Source organism: Mastigoproctus giganteus, chromosome 1 (assembly GCF_048544385.1).
Source record: "Mastigoproctus giganteus isolate SK-2022 chromosome 1, ASM4854438v1, whole genome shotgun sequence".
Lineage (NCBI taxonomy): Eukaryota > Metazoa > Arthropoda > Arachnida > Uropygi > Thelyphonidae > Mastigoproctus > Mastigoproctus giganteus.
In genome coordinates, this window is record NC_143575.1 from 34,729,413 (window position 1) to 34,749,975 (window position 20,563).

General features: G+C 37.7%; 1 protein-coding gene across 4 annotated transcripts in view; it reads left to right on the plus strand.

The window, feature by feature from the left end:
• LOC150090697 (sorting nexin-13-like) overlaps window positions 1-20,563 on the plus strand; it is a 372,237-nt gene that overhangs the window by 244,914 nt on the left and 106,760 nt on the right. For all 4 annotated transcript variants that reach the window (XM_090372320.1, XM_090372326.1, XM_090372330.1 and 1 more), the window contains one exon: window positions 4,029-4,215. In XM_090372320.1, the coding sequence (XP_090228446.1) occupies window positions 4,029-4,215 (187 nt within the window). The remainder of the gene's footprint in view (window positions 1-4,028; window positions 4,216-20,563) is intronic.

Below are 20,563 nucleotides of genomic sequence, written 5' to 3' on the forward strand. Positions count from 1 at the left end.
GTGGATGAAAATGGATGCAGTACCAAGTTGGAACGATGTAGAATGTTCTATTTCCTACTTGATCGACAAAGGGGTAACAATTGATGATGTTAAGTGTTTTGACCAATTTAACAATTTGAAGAAATTTTTTGAGGGTCAAATGAATAATAAAGACTTTAAAAACATACTTATACATGAAAAGTGGGCCAAATATTTTAGTAATTCAAAAAATATTGAATTCAATTCAGAATTGTTGAAAATTGCCCAGTTTTTCTTTGCAATTCCTCCTCACAATGCAAATGTAGAGAGAGAGAGTATTCTCTCTAATGCAAAGTCAGTGGACGAAAGAAAGGAATAGGTTAAATGTCAATTCTGTAAAAGGTATTTTGTTTTTGCAGTACAATTTTAAACATATGTCATGCGTTGATTTTTACACATATTTGAGAGGCAATCCAGAGCTATTGAAAGAAATAATTTCTCAAGACAAATATGAATGTACTAATCCTAAACATCAGTAAATGTGGTTTACATTGTCTTTATTTTATTATTTGCATAATATATTTGTCCCCTTTTTTTTAATCCAAGATGAACTTTTTGTCCTCTTTTATTCGCCCCAAAACATGTAAATGTCCTCTTTTTATGAGTGCAGAAGATGGTAACCCTACACCTAAATGGATGTCAGATGAACTGATGAGGCTTGTGGCAGAGAAGAAAAATGCATAGAATGTATAGAAATTAGACTGTAATCAAGTCACAAAGGAGGTTAGGCCAGCTAAGACAGATTATGAGAAGTCTCTGGCAAAGATCAAAGAAAAGCAGCAAAGATTTCTATGCTTATATTAACAGTAGAAGGAAGGGGCTGAATCACATTGAGCCACTTGATGTCAATGGGTTATCTGTTGATGACCCTGCTCAGGTTGCTGACAAATTGAATAGGTATTTTGCATCTGCATTCACACATAAGGGGCACCTCCGTAGCCAGGTGGGCAGGAGCAGCAGTGTGTAGCACACGCTTCTTGATTAGACCGGGGTTCGAACCCATGACCACCAAATACGGAGGATGCGGAAAAGTCAGGGAATGACCACTGCATAACCCCGGAGCAATATGGCCTCAGTTGCTAATGCTCCTAAAAAAAAACCAAATAACAAATAATAACACACATAAGGAATTCTTTAGGGACCAGGATGCTGCCAGAAGTTTATCAAACTGTAATGGGGAGCTAAATGATTTTGTGATAACTGAAAGGAAGGAGGAATTGAAATCGTTGAAACTAAACATAAAAAAAAGGTGCCTGTGGTGGATGGAATCTATTCAATTATATTGAGGTGTGGGAGGCGGCAAAGGAGATAAGCATACCCTTAGCCATAATTATGAAGACATCCTTGGATTCAGGCGAGGTCCTTTTTTACTGGAGATTTGGAAAAATATCCCCAATCCGTAAAGGGGGATCAAAAGGTGACATGAGTAATTACACAATTTTTAGTTTAACGTCTGTTCCAGAGAAAATACTGGTTAAAGAAGTAATGCAGAACAATCTAGACAGAAAGCAATTATACTGCACTCACAGCATGGATTTGTTAAGATTGCTGTACAAACTGAAGCAATGAGGCATTAAGGGCAAGTTACTGCTATGAATAAAGTTGAGTAGGAGAAGACAGAGCAGTTATCAATGCACATGGCTCTTCATGGTCTATTGTTATTAGCCCTCAGCATTCAGTGCTGGGCTTATCGTTGTTTTCACTATTTTTTTAACAATATTGATGAAGGTATATCAGGCTTATTGTCAAAGTTTGCAGATGATATAAAGGTTGGCAGGATGGTTAATGACAGTAATCAGGGTGAGCTTCTGCAACAATATCTAGGAAATTTTTGTTCAATGGGTGAGAAATGGCAGTTGAAGTTTACCATTGACAAATGCAAGGTACTGCATGCGGGTAGTAGTAATTCTAACTTAAACAGTGTTCACTTCTAATCAGTACCCTTACTCAGTCCACATTCGATTTTTCTGATAAAAATCTTTTATGCCATTCAAACATGAGACTTGACCTTATATCCTCCCCATAAACTTTAACATAATTCATAACTTTCAGTTGGTGTTTTAGTTTTGTTAAAAATTTGTGGTTGATTTGTTGTTTGATTCTTTTGATCTGTCATTTTTCCAGTAAACTGCAAAAACACAAGGTGATGAAAACATGTCTCACTGCAAAGCAAATGTGCATGTTGGAACATGAATTGGCAGACTACTAGGGAATGGTTCAGGGTCAACTTCTGTGACTTTGTTTTCTAGGTGGTGCTTGGTGTATAGTACCTGCAGATGCAATTTTGTTTTTTAATAGCCACACCTTGTATTTGGAATAGTTTGATATATTGACTATTCTACATTATCAAGAGCATATAATAAATGTGAAATGCCAGAAATTACTTCTCATCATATTTAATGATGATAAGTAATTTCAAATTGCAAATTAAATATCCCAAATGAACAATTTCTAATACTGCAAGTTTGGCACAAGCACATATCACCATCTAATTTACCATATATACCCTTGGGATGAAATGCTGTAAACATGTCCAGTTTCTAGTATTTTTATTTTTTTATAAATTTAATGAATCATTTTGTGCAAACTTGCATATAGGGATTTTTATTAATGCCATGTAAGTCTTTAAAGTAATATTCTATTAAATTAAACATTTTGGATGAGATACGCTTTGTAAGTGAAAGAAGATTTTTACCATATTTAATAGTTAATATCTCTTTCATCATTTAAATTTTACTTGAAATCTAATAGATGGGGGTGAAAAATACACAAAGTGCCAAGGACTAGAAGGGTAAGGATAGTAGAAAAAGAAGCTAATGCTAATTTTATTCTTTTTGCTTTTTTGGCTTTATTTCACCTCTCTTCCACTGTAATGGATAAGTATAGAAATGCAGTTCCTGATACATGGTCAGGTCTAGTCCCCTGATGAAATAGCTGACCATGTATCAATATTCACTTCAGCTGACATTAGATTTTGCATTTTTGCTATCCCAGTTTTTCAACTTAACTGAATTTGCCCACCCATATCTGATGATAGCTCTACCCTTTTTTATTTTACTTTATTTTGTTTAATCATTTGGTATTAATCACTTTACTTTACAGCTCCCTCACCTCTGAATGGCTTTGCAATTCAATCCATAATTTTCTTAATTCATCATAACTTTTAGGATATTAACATTCTTTTATCTTTTACAAACCTACTATACTTTTTTTTTTTACTCTCCTTACCCTTCTAGTCCTTGGCACTTTGTGCATTTTTTCACCTCCATCTATGCAAATTTTATCAGACTTATCTATTCTTACATACTTATATATAAATTTCTCTACATATAAAATATGCATCTGCCATACCTTGCTTATTTATTTTTATTTTTATCCATCAACTGAAACATTGATTATATATTACATTTAATATATATACCTACCCACATTCCATCCAGCTACTTTTTGTTGTGATGTGGGTGAAGATGACTTTAAATTGAAAAGTTTAGTGTAAGGTTATTCCTTACTATATTATACTAAATATTCATTTCATGGTAGTTACAATATATGGTATTGCTTTTTCAATATTTTTAAGAAAATATATTGTTTTATCCAATGTGCATATTAACAATGTCTGAATAGTTTAGTTAGGATGATTATTTGTATTCTGATAGGGTAGCCAATGTAATATTCATATTTTTAAAAAAATACATTTGAAAGTTTCACAATAATGAGAGAATATAATGATATGATTAAAATTTATTGCGATTTAATATCAAATTGAGGTGGGCATTAAATATTTGCTTAAAAGTAGTCTCTATTTAAAAGCAGTTTTTAGATTGATCCAGAGAAACTTAATTTGTCTGCAAACTGATGCTTCTCTTTCATTTAAATTCTTTATGAGACTGCTTTAACTACTATGAATATGTTACTTTCTTAAACATGTATCACAATCAGATTATATTGCAATAAAGATATTAGAACAAAAATTTTGATTTTCATGTCTTATTTCATTCTTTTCACATTAGATTCCTGATGAAATGTTCCTAAATCAGTATGATGCCATTAGTCTTAGTTCTCTTGACCAAGATGAAGATGGTATGGATTACTTGGGTTCAGATACAGCATCTTCACAGGGCAGAGCATCACCTAGTGGAATCTCAGATGATTTATGTATCGATGATATGATGCTGTCAGCCAATATTTATAATACAGGTTTGTGGCTTAATTATTTCAGTTATAAAAAAAATCAAAAAATAAGCAAAAGAAAATTAATATCATTCTGTTTGTCCATGCATAGTATTTTATTCCTACACTTCACTTTTATTAAAGGTACAAAGGTTTGTTGTATTACACTAAGCATTTAGATTCAGTGCAAGTAGCAGTTTATTTTTCCATCTGATTCACTGTTTTGATAATAGAGGATTCTGAAATTTCAAATTTACTATTATTTTTTTTTTTTAAATATATTGTACACCTTGGTATTCAGAGGAATGCAAATTATGATGATTAAGTTAACCACAACTGTTTGTAGAAATTCTTTTTGTTATAACTAACATATGGTACCCGATAATGGATGAGAGAAGTATACTCCATCATAAATGAACTAATTATTCTTCTGTTTTTGTCTTGGCATGTCCATATTTTGATAGAAAAATGCTCTTCTTTTCTAGAAGTTGATTCCCATACACTGTGAAGTTAATCAGAAAATGAAGTAAACCTAGCAGAAACCATCACAGTTATTGTTTGAGAGCCTTGACAGAAATTTTCTGCAGCATCAGAAAGTACTGTGGAAATTTTCTGTCAAGGCAAGAATTGAATGTGTGACTGTTGCATCAAGCAGTTGCAAATACACTGTGAGCTCTGCCCTCTAATACCCCTCGACGTGGGCACCTGTACGTGGTGAGGGGACCTCCCAGTGACGCTGCTGGACTTCCAGACTAGCATCACTGGGATCCAACGCCCACAGCCCAGGTTCCAGGCTTACATCAATGGAATCCGGCGTGTTTGCCGTGCACTGTGACCCGTGGAAATTCGGAAAGGGAGATCCTGGTGGTTGAGGGGGCCCAGCTTCAATACACCACTTTGGCCCCTGCTTCGACAAGACGGGTGGTCCTGGAAGGCCCGGCTAGGATCAATCGGCTAGTAGGCTCGCCTGTGAGGGTCAACCGTGTCAATGCCACGCCCCTACCCTCATGGTCCGAGGGACAGGATTCAGGCTGGCGGCGGTGCGGGTATAGTGTCTGAGTAGCCCTGGCGTCCCACTCCCGAGCGCATTTATTGCATGCCTGGTAGTGGGCGTCCCTTTGGGCTCCGTGGTGGGTGGGGAGCCCGGGCACTGAACAAATAAAAAATCTCTATGAATCCTGATAAACTTACTCCTTCAGGGGCCCCAACCCGGTCCCTATCTGAAAATTTAGACAGTGAAGCAGATAGCATTATCGCTAAAAAGAGGCAGCGGACGGAATTACCATCAGGGCCAGTCCCAAGGTTTTTAATTATGCATTCTACCAATGAGACACCGATTGGTAAAATGTCGCCCTTTTTCATTCAAAAAGGGTTAGATGGGTTAGCAGGTTCACCCAAATCAGTTAAGAGGCTTCGTTCTGGAGACCTTTTAATTGAAACTAAAAATGACAGGCAATCTGAATATCTCCTCCGAACAACATCAATCGGAGGAATCCCTATAACAGTGACACCACACAGAACACTCAATTCATCGAGAGGTGTCATTTCGGAGTGGGACCTTCTCGACGTAACCGAGGAGGAAATCTGCTCCGAATTAAAACCACAGGGAGTCATTGCCGTTAAGAGAATTACTGCGCGAAGGGATGAAAAAATTGTTAAAACCAGGAGTGTTATCCTGACTTTTAACTCTCCTAAACCTCCTGACGAGATTAAAGCTGGATACATCAACTGTTCAGTGCGTCCATACATTCCGAACCCTTTACGGTGTTTTAAATGCCAGAAGTATGGACATTCTCAAATGGCCTGCCATGGAGTCCTTGCATGCGCTCGATGCGGTGCAAAGGACCACGAAACAACAGCATGTTCAGCCGCAAAACCCACCTGTATTAACTGTGAAGGCGAACACCCGGCCTATTCACGAGCATGCCAGAGGTGGAAAGAAGAAAAAGAAATTCAACGGCTGAAGGCAGAGCTAAATATATCATACCAGGAGGCAAGGAAATCGGTCAAACCCCTGAATATCAACAAACCTACCTACGCCCAGAAGGTAGCAGGGAGATGTTCCATCGGAACTCAGATGGACATGACCATTCCTCCAAAGGAGTCTTTCACTCCCATCGCGCGATATCTTTTAAGTTCTCAAAAACCTGCACAGGAGGACCAATCAGCTGCCACTCCTATATCGGTACCTCCTAACGCTCCACAAGTAACAAAGGTAACTATGAAAGAAAAGAATAAGAAAGGGGAAGTCTCCCCTAATACCCAAGATAAGATGGATGTTGAGCAGAAGGAGGTACCCGAAGATTCAGTCTTGGAACTCTTTGCGGAGGAAGAAATGGACACGGGACAGCGTCCGTTCTTCCCCAAAAAAGATAAATCCAAGACTGATAAAAAGTAAGCCCTCAGCACCTCGGAAGCCGCCTGATGGACCCACCAAGCCAAAATAATGGCTAAATTCCTACAATGGAATTGTCGTGGATTCCGGCGAAATATTGATGACATCAAGGCCCTCCTGCAAAAGCACGAGCCAGTTTGCTTTTGCTTGCAGGAGACATATCTAAAGGCAAATGATGATCCCACCATGCACAACATCACATTTTTTCGAAAGAATAGAATTGCGAATGGCCCTGTACATGGGGGAGTGGCTATCCTTGTGGGTAACCAGACCCCAGTGCAGCCTTTGCTAATTACAACCAGCATAGAGGCTGTTGCAATTCGCCTTTCAGTGGGATTTCTGTTAACTGCATGCTCCATTTATTTGCCACCTGGGACTTACATCTCCCAGGCAGACCTTGATGATCTTCTTACGCAGCTGCCACCCCCTTTCTTACTTCTCGGGGATTTTAACGGACATAACACCCTGTGGGGTAGCGCTAACATCAACGGAAGGGGACGAGTCATAGAGCATATGCTCAATGACAATGACCTTTCCCTTCTAAATACTGGAACAAACACCTTCCACATGCCTACCCGTACTTTTTCTGCCATTGATCTCTCTATCTGCTCTCCTTCTCTACTCCCTTCACTCACTTGGGAAGTGGAGGAGAATCCATACGGAAGTGATCACTTCCCTGTGATAACCTCGTTACACAGTGGGAGACCATGTCTCCCCTTCAGGTTACCACGGTGGAAGATTGATCAGGCTGACTGAACTGCCTTCCAACATCAGGCAAATTTTGATCTTAGCACAGTCAGTCAAGAGCCTATCAATGATGCAGTTAAGTACATCACAGAAAATATTGTCCAAGCAGCTGCGAATGCTGTTCCGAAAACATCTGTCCGGTTTCCACCATTTCCCAAACCTTGGTGGAATTCACAATGCACAGCAGCAAAAAAGGCTCAAAACAAAGCGTGGGGGATAATCCGCCGATATCCTACCACGACCAACCTTATAGCCTTTAAACGTGCACGAGCCAAAGCACGATATATCCGTCGTCAGAGTCAAAAGGAATCGTGGATCCGTTTTACATCATCTATTAACCAGTCTACCAACTCTAAGGTAGTCTGGGATAAAATCCGGAAAATGAAGGGAAAATATACATCCCACCCTTCTTCAATCCTAGATTATAATGGATGCGCTATTGCAGATCCAACTGCAATAGCCAATGCTCTTTGGGTAACATTCTCTAACATCTCCGCAACATCCTCGTACTCCCCAGAGTTCCTGGTCCTGAAACATAAACTGGAAAAACAAGCACTTAATTTTAAGTCCAAGGGTCTCTATCCCTACAAAGGGGCGTTCACTATAGAGGAACTGAAAAGAGCCCTCACTCTCTCCAAAGCAAGTGCTGTTGGACCAGATGGCATCCATTATGAAATGATTAAACATCTTTCACCAAAATCTATGGATTGTCTGCTCCTTCTGTATAACAGAATCTTTACTGAAGGGCAGTTTCCAGACTCCTGGCGAAAGGCAATCATTCTTGCCTTTCCTAAGCCAGGAAAGGATCCAAAAGTCACCACCAATTATCGTCCTATTGCTCTGACTAGCTGTCTGTGCAAAATCCTGGAGAGAATGGTCAATTCTCGTTTAATATGGTATTTAGAACCAAATGACCTTCTCTCCAGCATCCAGTGCGGCTTCCGAAGGAACCGGTCCACTTTGGACCATCTTATTAGATTGGAAGCATCCATCCGGGATGCTTTCCTAAAACGCGAACACTTGGTGTCGGTGTTCTTTGACATGGAGAAAGCGTATGACACAACTTGGAGATTTGGCATTTTAAAAGATTTACATAGCCTAGGCCTAAGAGGGCATCTGCCCTTTTTTATTCAAAACTTTTTAGCCAATCGATCATTCCAAGTTCGTGTAGGATCCTCACTCTCTCGCTCCTTTAGCCAAGAGGAGGGAGTACCACAAGGATCAGTATTAAGTGTCACGCTTTTTGCCATCAAAATAAATTCCATCACAGAACAACTTCCTCCAACTGTAAACAGTGCCCTCTATGTTGATGACTTTAGCATTTTTTGCCAGTCGTGCAACATGAGGGTTATTGAAAGACAACTGCAGAAAGCCATTGATAGTCTGAATTCCTGCTTGCTAATGGCTTCAGGTTCTCGCCGGAGAAGACCGTTTGCGTACACTTTTGTCGCAAGCATAATCTTCATCCTGAACCTGAATTAAGGCTCGGACAAAATGCCATTCCAGTAGCAGCGAACAAAAAATTCTTGGGACTCATATTCGATAAAAAATTAACGTTTTTGGATCATATTCGTCAACTCCGCACAAAGTGCACAAGAGCCCTTAATATGCTCCGTTCGCTCTCCTCCATCTTGGGGTGCAGACCAATGCACCCTTCTACGGCTTTACCGTGCACTTGTGCGATCCAAATTAGATTATGGGTCCCAAGTATATACAGTGTACTTCGATGGCTGGATCCTGTCCATCATCAGGCTATACGTATCGCTACTGGAGCATTTCGAACATCTCCTGTCCAGAGTTTATACGTCGAAGCAAATGAACCACCGTTATCGTTTCGACGTGAGCAGTTGTCTTTAAAGTACGCTTTAAAACTGAAATCCCTGCCAGACCATCCTACGTGGCCCTTCGTTTTTGAGCCACGATGGGAAAACTTGTACAATACCCGTAAGACTGCCAATCGTCCTTTTGGTATTCGTCTCCAAGAGCTACTCGATGAACTTAATATCAGGGTAGACAAGGTTGCCCAAACATCAAAGCAACCCTTTCCACCCTGGCATGCTCGTGTTCCGGCATGCGACTTGTCGCTTAAAAACTGGGGAAAGTCGGACACTCCATCATGTGTCTACCTGCAGCTTCATTCAGCATACCGAACTGAATATTCCGACTTCGCGCCAGTCTACACAGACGGTTCGAAGTCAGAATCATATGTGGGATCTGCTGCTGTCTTTACAGACAGCATTCCTCTGAATGCAGCATATTTACTGCAGAGCTGCACGCTGTAGAGTTAGCCTTGGATCATATTAGTAAATGCCAATACCAACGGTTCATTTTATATTCCGACTCTCTTAGCATGTTACAGGCTTTAATATCTGTGAGGTATAATCCTCATCCAGTTCTGTCTAGCATTCAGCAGAAGATTCACCATGAACGCGAATATGACATCTGCTTCTGCTGGATTCCCAGCCACATTGGGATTAGGGGAAATGATTTGGCTGACGCCGCAGCCAAATCAGCAATTCCCAATAATAACCGCTGCCTGTTAGTCCCTTATACAGACTACAGGCAAATAATACACGAGAAGATTCACTCCCAATGGCAGGATTCGTGGAATAGACAGACTGCGAATAAATTATATCGTATAAAGCCTGTAATTGAACCGTGGCAGTCTGGTCTGCGCAGGAATCGTAAGGAGGAAGTTGTTCTAGCTCGTCTCCGCATAGGACACGGTCATCTTACACATTCTTTTCTGCTGAGGGCAGATGACTGTCCTATGTGCGAGAACTGTGGCACAGTTTTATCCATGAGACACATTTTAATTGATTGTCCAGATTTTAGAAATATCCATTTTACCGCTTTTAGTCATCTGACTGAGCCATATACACTCAGTCAGATTTTATCCGACAATGACAATGTGTCTGCTGTTTTTAGCTTTTTAAAATCAATAAATATTTTTAATCGAATATAAAGTTTACATTTTTCCTTTATATATTTGTTATACCTTTGGACATAGTGACCTAACTAATTAAGTCACTGAAAGTTTAAACTTTTTTATGAATGACATGGTCTTGGCGCATTATAGCCTTAGTAGCTAATGTGCCAATAAAACCAAACCAACCAACCAACCAACCAACAGCCCTCTAATAGCCTACAAAGATGCATTAAAAAATAAGTTAGCTCTTCTGTTATTATCATTACCAATTCCAGGTATCTTAGTTCCGCTTGCATCATCACTGGACCTTCACAGTTTCTTAGTTGTATTTGCACATCACTTTAACTATACTATCCTTCTCATTCATTACCTCACAAATTTCATTCAATGTATCTGCATATTGATATTCAGCATTTTTGAAATATGGTATGGCTGATATATTCTAACAGGTCAGGGTGGTTACTACTTTAAATCAATTATTTAACCAAATTTGAACTACAGTTAGGTCCACCCAAACTACTAGAAATTCAATTGAACACTTGAACTTTGTATTGCTTTATGTTGAAATTTCTTTTTTGGATTTATTAGAGAGAGAGAGAGAGAGAGAGAGAGAGAGAGAGAGAGAGAGAGAGAGAGAGATAAATAAATATCCTATATCCTTTGAAAAAAGGAAACCGAGTAATTCAAATTTTAAAAACTGTTCAGATAATTTTTACTTTTTAATTTATTTATTAGGGTTATCCTTCAAGAAGAGCTCTTTGCTTTGCTGCTTTAGTCTGAGGCATGATTTTAGTTTAAATTTAAATTAAAAATACCACACAAATTACTAAAAATTATAGAAATCTTATAATACCGTGAGTATTAGACTCATGGTATTATTATAAATACCACACATAAACTAAGAGTAAAGTAATAGTGCTAATTTTATAAAATAGTACATACTATATACATACATATAATATGCTATTAGAATTATGTTATGTATTATGCTATACAGCATTATAGCATACGTTACATTATAAAATCACATTTATATTGTTATAAATTTAGAGTTTATAGACCTGAATAAAAATACTTCTAACATTAATTATACTCCTAAAATTACATAAAGCAATATTAAATAGTGTTTATATTATTCTTATTTTGATGCAGTGAACAGTGGCATTAGAATTCTTTCCTACTTCAATTCTTGTTTTTGAGCAATTTCAAGTAAGAAACAATTTCACCTATTTTATCAGATAAATGCAAATAATTATTGCACTACTGATTTGTAAAAAACTTAGTAGCTAGCACATGTACTATTCTGGATTTTAAACACAGTCAAGAAAATGTTTCTTTTATCACCAGCAGAAGTATTCATTTGCCGTTGATTTCTAAAAAATATTTGTTTCATAAAATATTATTCAAGGCTCTTTCTAAGCCATTTTTCCAAGGGTCTTCAGTTTCCTAACTGCTGCTGTAACCTTGGGTTTGTTTTTGCTTGGAATAATACAGTTTCAGTCTTTAGTAGTAACAAATGAGGATGTGAGAATGCATATCGACATGAACTAGAGCTGAAATTTTCTTCTAATTAAAGTATTCTCTTACTTTCTAGTTAACATTAGAGAAAAGGCCTTGAGTGTCAGAGTTAAACATACTAAAATAATATTTCTGCAACTGACAACTGAAGAATGTTAAAAGCTTATTAAAACAAAATAGACTGTTAAGAATTAAAATTAAGAATAAAAACATTAAAAACTAAAATCAAGCAGACAAGGCAAGTAGCTTTCAAAGCGAAGAGCCTCTTTGGAGGAATGGAAGAACTTTATTAGAGTATGTCCAAATATTGAATACAAAGTAAAGAACACTACTGGCAGTTGATGATTTTTACAGTAATTGTACTTTTACTTGGATTGCAAGGTGGATTTACCAATCAGTGCTGTTCATGGGTTAGCTGAGCAATAGAGCAGTGTTATATTGCTGAGGGTTAGATTATACGTGAGAAGAGTTTATTCCTGCAAAAGGTCATGTCAAAAGCTGGACTTAATGAAAAATTTTGGGTACAAAGAAAAGATGGCTTTAAATATTTAAAGGAAAATTTTACAAAATTAAGTGATCCAAAACCAAAAAAGGCCTCTTTGTTGGACTGTAAATTAGAAAACTACTGTATGATAGCCATCACAGCTTTTGCTACAGTGTGCCATTAAATCTAATAGCAACAACGATCAAACAAAACCGAACCCCATTCATTTAGCTCATGTCAGTCTTTTAAATACTTAGTTTACAGATTTTTAGGTAATAAAAAGGCAAAAACTATTAACAAGACATTGTATAAATGTAAAAATTTTGGTTGCTGTTGTCTCTTAAAATAAATTTTTACATTTTCATCTGTCAATAACTAGGATGCGATTAGTTATGAACAAAGTGAAGGGTCTACCAGGACATAAGTATAATTAAATGCACCATCAAGGAAGATGAGATCCAGCCATAATATGATAGTTTATTGTTGGTTTTTGTAAAAAAACAAAGGTGACCCCCACTTAACACTGATAATTCGTTCCGGAAAAACAGAGCATTAAGTGAATCTGCGCTAAGCGAGCGCCGCATTCCCATAAGGTGACATGTATTTGTAAGTTGCGGTCGGTGCCATAGGATAGTTCCTAATCAATAATAAACAGTAGTGAAAAGATGCACAAATTTCGGTCAAAATATTTAATATTCAAATTTCTCTACATATAAAATATTCTGCATTGCATACGTATATAATTATGTGGTAACTACTTAGGTATCAAAATTAAACTTAAAATTCCAATTAAAATTATTAATTTAATTGATGAATTTAATCTTGAAAAATGTGTCGATTTTGGGTTATACTTTGGCCCTCTTCCTGGTAAACTAAAAGGGGTTTTAATTTTAAATCCCCTTCAGCATTACCACCCAACAATAAAGTCAACCAATCCTTCGCCGCTTTGAAATCTGGCATGTTTTTTTTTTTTTTTTCTTCTTTCAATATGAAACCTCTTTTAGGCATTCATTTCCAAAAAAAGGTCCTGCTTCATCTATGTTAAAAACTTGTTGAGAAGTATAACACATTATACCCCTCTTCAATAATTCGGCTCCTTGAAATCTATTCAACCAGTCCTTACTAGTTTTAAATGGTTCCACATTTTTTTTTTTAAAGGTGAGCTTTCTTCAGATCATCATATAGGCTAATCACTTTTTCTTTAATAATATTTAACTTAACTGAATTCTGCATTGGATATTATTATCTTCAATGAAATTATTTAGTCTCTCCATTTCAATCCTAATAGCCGGCCTAGCCCTAGTTGCTTGCAGTGGAACAGCTGTCTTTCCCGCTAGCAGCGGGAAAGACAATTAATTCTTTATTTTTTATAATTGTTCTTACAGTTAAACTTGCCAGTCCTAAATTATGGCACACATCCACTTGTTGTTGACCAGAATCAATTTGCTTCAAAACGTCTAATTTAATTTTCAAATTCAGTCTTTTTCTTACATTTGTAGTCTTCATACTGCGTCAAAACGTTGTTGCTTTTTCATTCTTATCCGCCATTATTAACTCCTCAAAAATGTAACTGCTTTGGTTGCATGATACAATGTTTGAGTAAACTGTCCGTTACGAACAATGTCTAATACTGTACCGAGTCATGACTAGACTTTGGATAAATGCATATAACACAAATATTACAAGCAATATACTTGATCATTTTTTAAAATGTTGATCTCGGAACTACGTAACAAGTCACTGTACTGAAATTAAATTAGTTTGCGAGAAAATTTCACTGAGCGTGGGAAAATTTCTCAAGTCGGCGTGGGAAACGTTTTAATGCTGTTTTGCTATTCATTTTCAAGCTATTGACTCCATCAAATGAAACAATTTCGTTAAATATGTCAAAAATGCAATCTGTAAAAGAGCGTTATAGTGAGTTTTTGACAGCGTTATAGTCAGATAAGGGTTATACTATAAGAACAGCATTATAGTGAATCAGCGTAAAGCGAACCGTGTTATAACGAAGGCCTAAAAAAGTTTTCTTTTAATGAATTTTAATTATTAACATTAAATCAATTTTATTAATAAATAAAAGTTTATTCTCTTAAAATAATGTTCTTAATTCAAATTGCATAATAAATGTATATATGTCCATGTCTTTAATACAAATAAAAGATAGAACTTTGATTGCTACAACTTTTGCTTCTCATTTTTATGATTTTCAGAGCAATTTTCATTTAAAATAGCTTATTTTATACAGTTAGTCCCTGACAGTAAGCCCGAGTTATGTAACTTCGGACTTGTGTAAATTTTTTTGGTAAAATCATAAAGACACTTTCTGTATATTCTTTAAGAGTGAAGGAAAAATAAGTATAAGTTTTTATTTTTGTTCCCATACAATCTATGTTGGATAATAACCTGCAGCATAACTAGAATCTAGGTAAATAACTAGAGTTAACATTTTATTTTCTGCTTTAAAAATTCTGAAGAAATATTCGACAATATGTGTTTGAGACAAGTGAACTATGTCGAAGCACTTCACAACAGCATTCAAGCCACGTGGATTATGCCCCATCTGCTATTTCTTTGAAGAATTATACTCTAGCTCTTCATATCTACCTTCTTTCCTTCCTTTCTTTCTGGATTGTAGAGTCAGTTCAGTTTTGTTTGAGAGCGAAGTGGGAGCTTTCCAGGTTCTCAAAGCTTATTGCATACAGATAACATTTTCTGAGGCTGTAAATGCAAGAGAGCAAGGGAAGATGGATCTGTGCCAATTTTGGAACATGTTTAACATCCTTGATGGAATACGCAACATTTCAAGAGCCTGAAATGATGTGACAACAACTTGTATGAGAAAAGTTTGGAAAAAACTTCTAAAACATTCCGAGTTTAACAATGAAGGTTTCAGCAAAAATGAGCTGATGTCTTTTGTTACCAAAGAAATTGTAAACTTAGCCCAGGAGTTGCAGCTAGGTTTGGAGGATGAAGATGTAGATGAGCTTGTGGATAAACGAGGTGAAGATTTAACAACAGATTTAGCCCAGTTGTACCCGCAAAGAGTTAAGGGGCAAGGGAGAGCCGAATCTGTTGCGGAATCGGAGCAACTCAAGAAGCAGTTCAAATTAAAGGAAGTGGCAGAAGCTTTTCGTAAAATTCAGTAAGGTCTCTCTATATTTGATGGAATGGAAGAAAATAGAAAGAAAAGTTCAAGATAGCTTATTGGCTTAACGTGAAATTTATGAAGAAGGAAATAAAGCATACGAAACAGATAAAGATTCGAAGAGTTCATATCACATACTGCCTCCCTGACCTCTACTCAGCCTACAACACAGTGATTAATGTGTCTTATTAATGCTTCAGGTTCATTTTAAGTTACCTTCAGTTCATCACTTGAAGGTTATAGACTTTCATTAATTGTGAAGTATAGACTAGTTTTCCTAATTATGTACACTTTGGTTTTGATTCCCTTAGTTGCCCTTATAAAGCCTACACAGGGTATGAAATACATATCAGTTTTTATAGTACGATAACGCGTTTTCTTTTTTTTATGTTTTCTTTTCTTATGTGCCACTTCAACTACTTCACTGCTGTCCCCAGGTAAAGTTTGTAATTGTTATGGTATATAACTATTTTTTCTAGGATATTATGTGGTTTTTGTAATTTTGGCGTATCAGGGATATAGTAGCAATATTTTATTAGTCATTCCTGAGTTAAAAACTTTACTTACGTAAGAAGTTCTGGAACGTATCTCTTATATATGTCGGGGACAGACTGTATATGTTACCAAAAATAAGTTAAAATATGTTAATTGTATAATTGGTAAATTCAATTTTAATTATAAGTTGTTCCTGGAATTTCTAGCCACATCATGTATGCTCTTCAGCTGTGTGAGTTGAAGGGAATATTTTATATCCCATCCCGGTATTCCATTTATGCAAACAACCTGATTTATTAGTAGACTAATTGCTTAATGTTCTCCTCTGTGACAATATAGTGGTTTGCCATTTTTCACTCATTTGTAGAGGTCTGAGTTTCAGTTCTATCAGTGACTGGAGGAATTCTTAAAGATTTTATATTAAAAACATCTTCAATCAAGCTGTAGTTAGCTGATCTTGGGCAGAGGGAGTAAAATTCCTCTTGAATTATTCCTGCAGAATAATTTTGTCTTTGACCTTGAATCTTGTTTGCTGTTTCCATGTGACTTTGAGTCTTCTTTTTTCTGAAGCAAGAATGTACTTGTATGTACTGTATTCCACAAGACAGTCTATGCAAGTACAAGATTTATTTAGCCAACAGAAAACTTGAGCCATGTGGAACAGTATACAGATTCAAGGTCAAAGTCAGCAGTAAATGTAAAATGTAAAGTCATTTTTGGACTATATATTGTTAGCCACTGAAGGTTTAAGAAACAGAACATAAGGTATGGCCTGTATAATTTGTACTTAGTGTTTTTCCAAATTTTATACCTAAATTACTGTTAATTATAAGCCCACTGAACAGTTATTTACTAATAGACCATTTTTTTTGTGTGCATACTGAAAAGTTCTTATTTCCTAATCTATATATTTATGATCTCCCTTCTTTAATGAGCACCTGATTGTGCACTCCAGCTGAGATGAGAAAGCATTTCTGTTTTGCATGCTAATTAGTTGATCTTTGCTATTACTGTTCTGGGTTCTGTGATGACTGGCACTGACCTGGACATATGTGGGAACTAGGATTTTTTTGTTAATTAAAAAGTATCATTATTTTATACAGAAATCATTTTCATAGAAATCAAATTCAGAAAGAAAGCATCTTCTTTTTTGTCCTCGCCTTCTTCCCACGTTCACACGGGGTCGGCATTCCCTTCCTTAATTCTCTTCTTCCATTCCTTTCTAGCCAGGGCTTCCTCTCTCCTCCATCCTCTCTTTCAAATCCTCTGCCATCTTGTCCTTCCATCTCAGCTTAGGTCTCCCCCTCTTCCTCTTCCCTATCACCTCCAGCTTTTCACACCTCTTCCCTACATACTCCTCACTTCTTCGTTCCACATGACCAAGCCACCTCAACCTAGATTCCTGTATTTTTTTACTCAGAGACCCACTTTAACCATACCTCTAATGTAGTCATTTCTTATCCTGTCCTTCCTCATCACGCCACACATCCATCTTAGCATCCTTATCTCTGCCACTTCCATCTTCTTCTCCTGGGCCCTTGTAATCGCCCATGTCTCAGCACCGTACATCAATGTGGGTCTAACCACAGTTTTATACTCTTCCTTTCATTCTACAATTAACTTTCTTATCACGCAGCACCCCACTCATAAGTGGGGTGCTGTGTGATAAGAAAGCACTTTCTTTCTCCAGTTCAGCCATCCGCATTGCACTCTGTGCTGTATTTCTGCACTCAATCCCTCTCAATGTTCAATCCCAGATACTTAAATTTCGAAACAGATGGTAGCTTTTCCTCCTGCAGTTTTATAGAACTCTCAACTTCTCCATTCAATACCATATATTCTGTCTTTGTTCTACTTATCCTCATGCCTCTATCTTCCAATGCTTTCCTCCATTCCTCCAATTTCTTTTCTGCCTTTCCTTGGGATGATTCGCACAGTACAATATCATCCACGAGCAGCATACTCCACGGTGCTCTACTCTTCACTTCTCTCACCAACACATCCATTACCAGATCAAACAGATATGGGCTGAGAGCTGATCCCTGGTGCAGTCCAACTTCTACAGAGAACCCCTCAGTCATACCTACACTGCCCTTAACCTGAGTCACCACTCCCTCGTACATATCCTTCACAAGCCTTATGTACTTTTCCGATGTACCCTTCTCCCTCATACATCTCCATACCTCTTGTCTGGGCACTCTATCATATGCTTTTTCCAGGTCTATAAACGCCATGTGCAACTCTACTTGCATCCCCCTGTATCTTTCCATCACCTGCCTTAAAGCAAAGACCGCATCTGTTGCTCCTCTCCTGCCTTAACCTTCCTTCCACAATTCTTTCCCAGACCTTCATCGAATGAGACATTAACTTTATTCCCCTGTAGTTCCCACATTCCTGCATATCACTCTTTCCTTTAAAGATTGGCACAAGTATACTTTCCCTCCACTCGTCGGGTATCCTCCTCTCCTGCTGCCACAGTTTTTCCATCAAGTCCCATAAGATATCGATCCCTTCTTCTTCCAGACTACTCCATACCTCTACTGGTATCTGATCAGCACCTACTGCGACCATTTCCCTATCATCAGTTCAATTCAAACACAGGTCATGTCATACCCTAAAGGCCGTACTTCTTGGAACTTCCAAAAAGCAGACTGGAAAACCTATTCCAGTTGTGTTATATTTGAAAAGCAATATGTACAGCAACAGAATCTTGATAACGTAACTGACCACATTACCAGCCACGTATTATCTGCAGCAGAAATTTCCATCCCAAAATCTAACCTGCACAGGAGTGTACACCAAAATCAGTGGTGGAATGAAGAATGCTCCAAAGCAAAGCGTGATAAAAACAGAGCTTGGAACCACTTTCGTAAATTCCCAACTACCGCCAACCTAATTGTCTACAAAAAACTCAGAGCTAAAGCGAGACAGATTAGAAAAAAAGCAAAACATGAATCCTGGACTAACTTCGCCTCATCCATTAACAGAAATACTGACACTCGAATTATTTGGAAAAAAATACGAGCACTCAATGGGAAATTTCTACCGTTGCAATCACCAATAATACAATGGAATGGGCAGGAACTATCTTCCCCTAATGATATAGCAAATGCGCTATCAGAGTCTTTTTATGACATTTCCGCCTCATCCTCTTATGTGACATCCTTCCAACGCATTAAAACTAATGAAGAACGTCAAAAATTAAATTTTCAAACTAGACTCTCACTCCCTTATAACCAGCCTTTTACTCTCGTCGAGCTGAAGGAATGCTTAAGCAAATCGTCAAATAGTGCAGCAGGACCAGACGGTATTCACTACAGTATGTTGCAGCATCTATGTGAATCTGACCTTGGCATATTATTAATATTCTTTAACCGTATCTTTTCAGAAAATACTTATCCTCTGTCCTGGCGGCATTCCTATATTTGTGCTATTCCAAAACCAGGCAAAGATCCCACTCTGGTCCAGAACTACAGACCGATATCATTAACAAGCTGTTTAGGCAAAATCTTTGAAAGGATGGTACATAAGAGGCTCACCTGGTTTCTAGATTCCCAGCATCTTCTCTCTGATCACCAATATGGCTTCTGTAAAAACAGATCCACCCTAGATTTACTTGTAAAACTTGAATGCAACATACGAAATGCCTTCGTCATGAAACAGCACCTAGTGATGGTCAACCTAGATATTCACAAAGCATTCGATACTACCTGGCGCTATGGCATTACTAAAGATATGCATCAGTTGGGGCTGAGAGGCTATCTTCCTCAAATCATTCAGAACTTTTTAAAATTACGCACTTTTCAAGTCCGATATAAAAACGAGCTGTCAGCAACTCACATTCAAGAAGAGGGTGTCCCGCAGGGTTCAATACTGAGTGCTACCCTATTTGCGATTCGAGTCAACAAAATATTGGAAGATCTTCCAAAAACCATTCAAATTTATATGTATGCAGATGACCTCACTATATCCTGCCAATCACAAAGTATGAATACTATCGAAAGACAGTTGCAAAATGCTCTATACAAAATAGAAACCTGGACCTTATGCAATGGATATCGTCTTGCTGAACAGAAATCCACCACTACACACTTCTGCAAACTACGATCACTTCATCCTGATCCTGAGCTAAAGATTAATAACATGCCAATACCTCTTACTCACACTGTCTGTTTTCTTGGCCTAGTCCTAGATAGGAAACTAAACTTTCAAGCACATGTGACCTACCTTCGGACCATCTGCTTGAAGAAATTGAACATCCTCCGGTGTGTGTCATCTATGTCGTGGGGCGCTGATCGGCATACCCTGATCCATCTCTATCGAGCTCTCATCAGGTCCCGTTTAGACTATGGCTCCCCAGTGTATGACTCTGCTAGGAAAACTATTTTAGAGCGATTGAACACAATCCAGCACAGTGCTCTGAGAGTTTCTCTAGGGGCTTTCAGAACCTCCCCAGTTCAGAGCCTTTACATTGAAGCCCACGAACCTCCCTTACATCTTCGGAGGAAAACATTGCTTTTGATGTATGCCGCAAAAATTCGCAGCCTTCCCTCTCACCCGAATTGGAGATGTCTGTACAATACCGAATGGGAGTCATTCTTCAATAGCAAACCAAATGAAAACAGACCTGCTGCACTTAGACTTAAAGAACTACTCAAACGT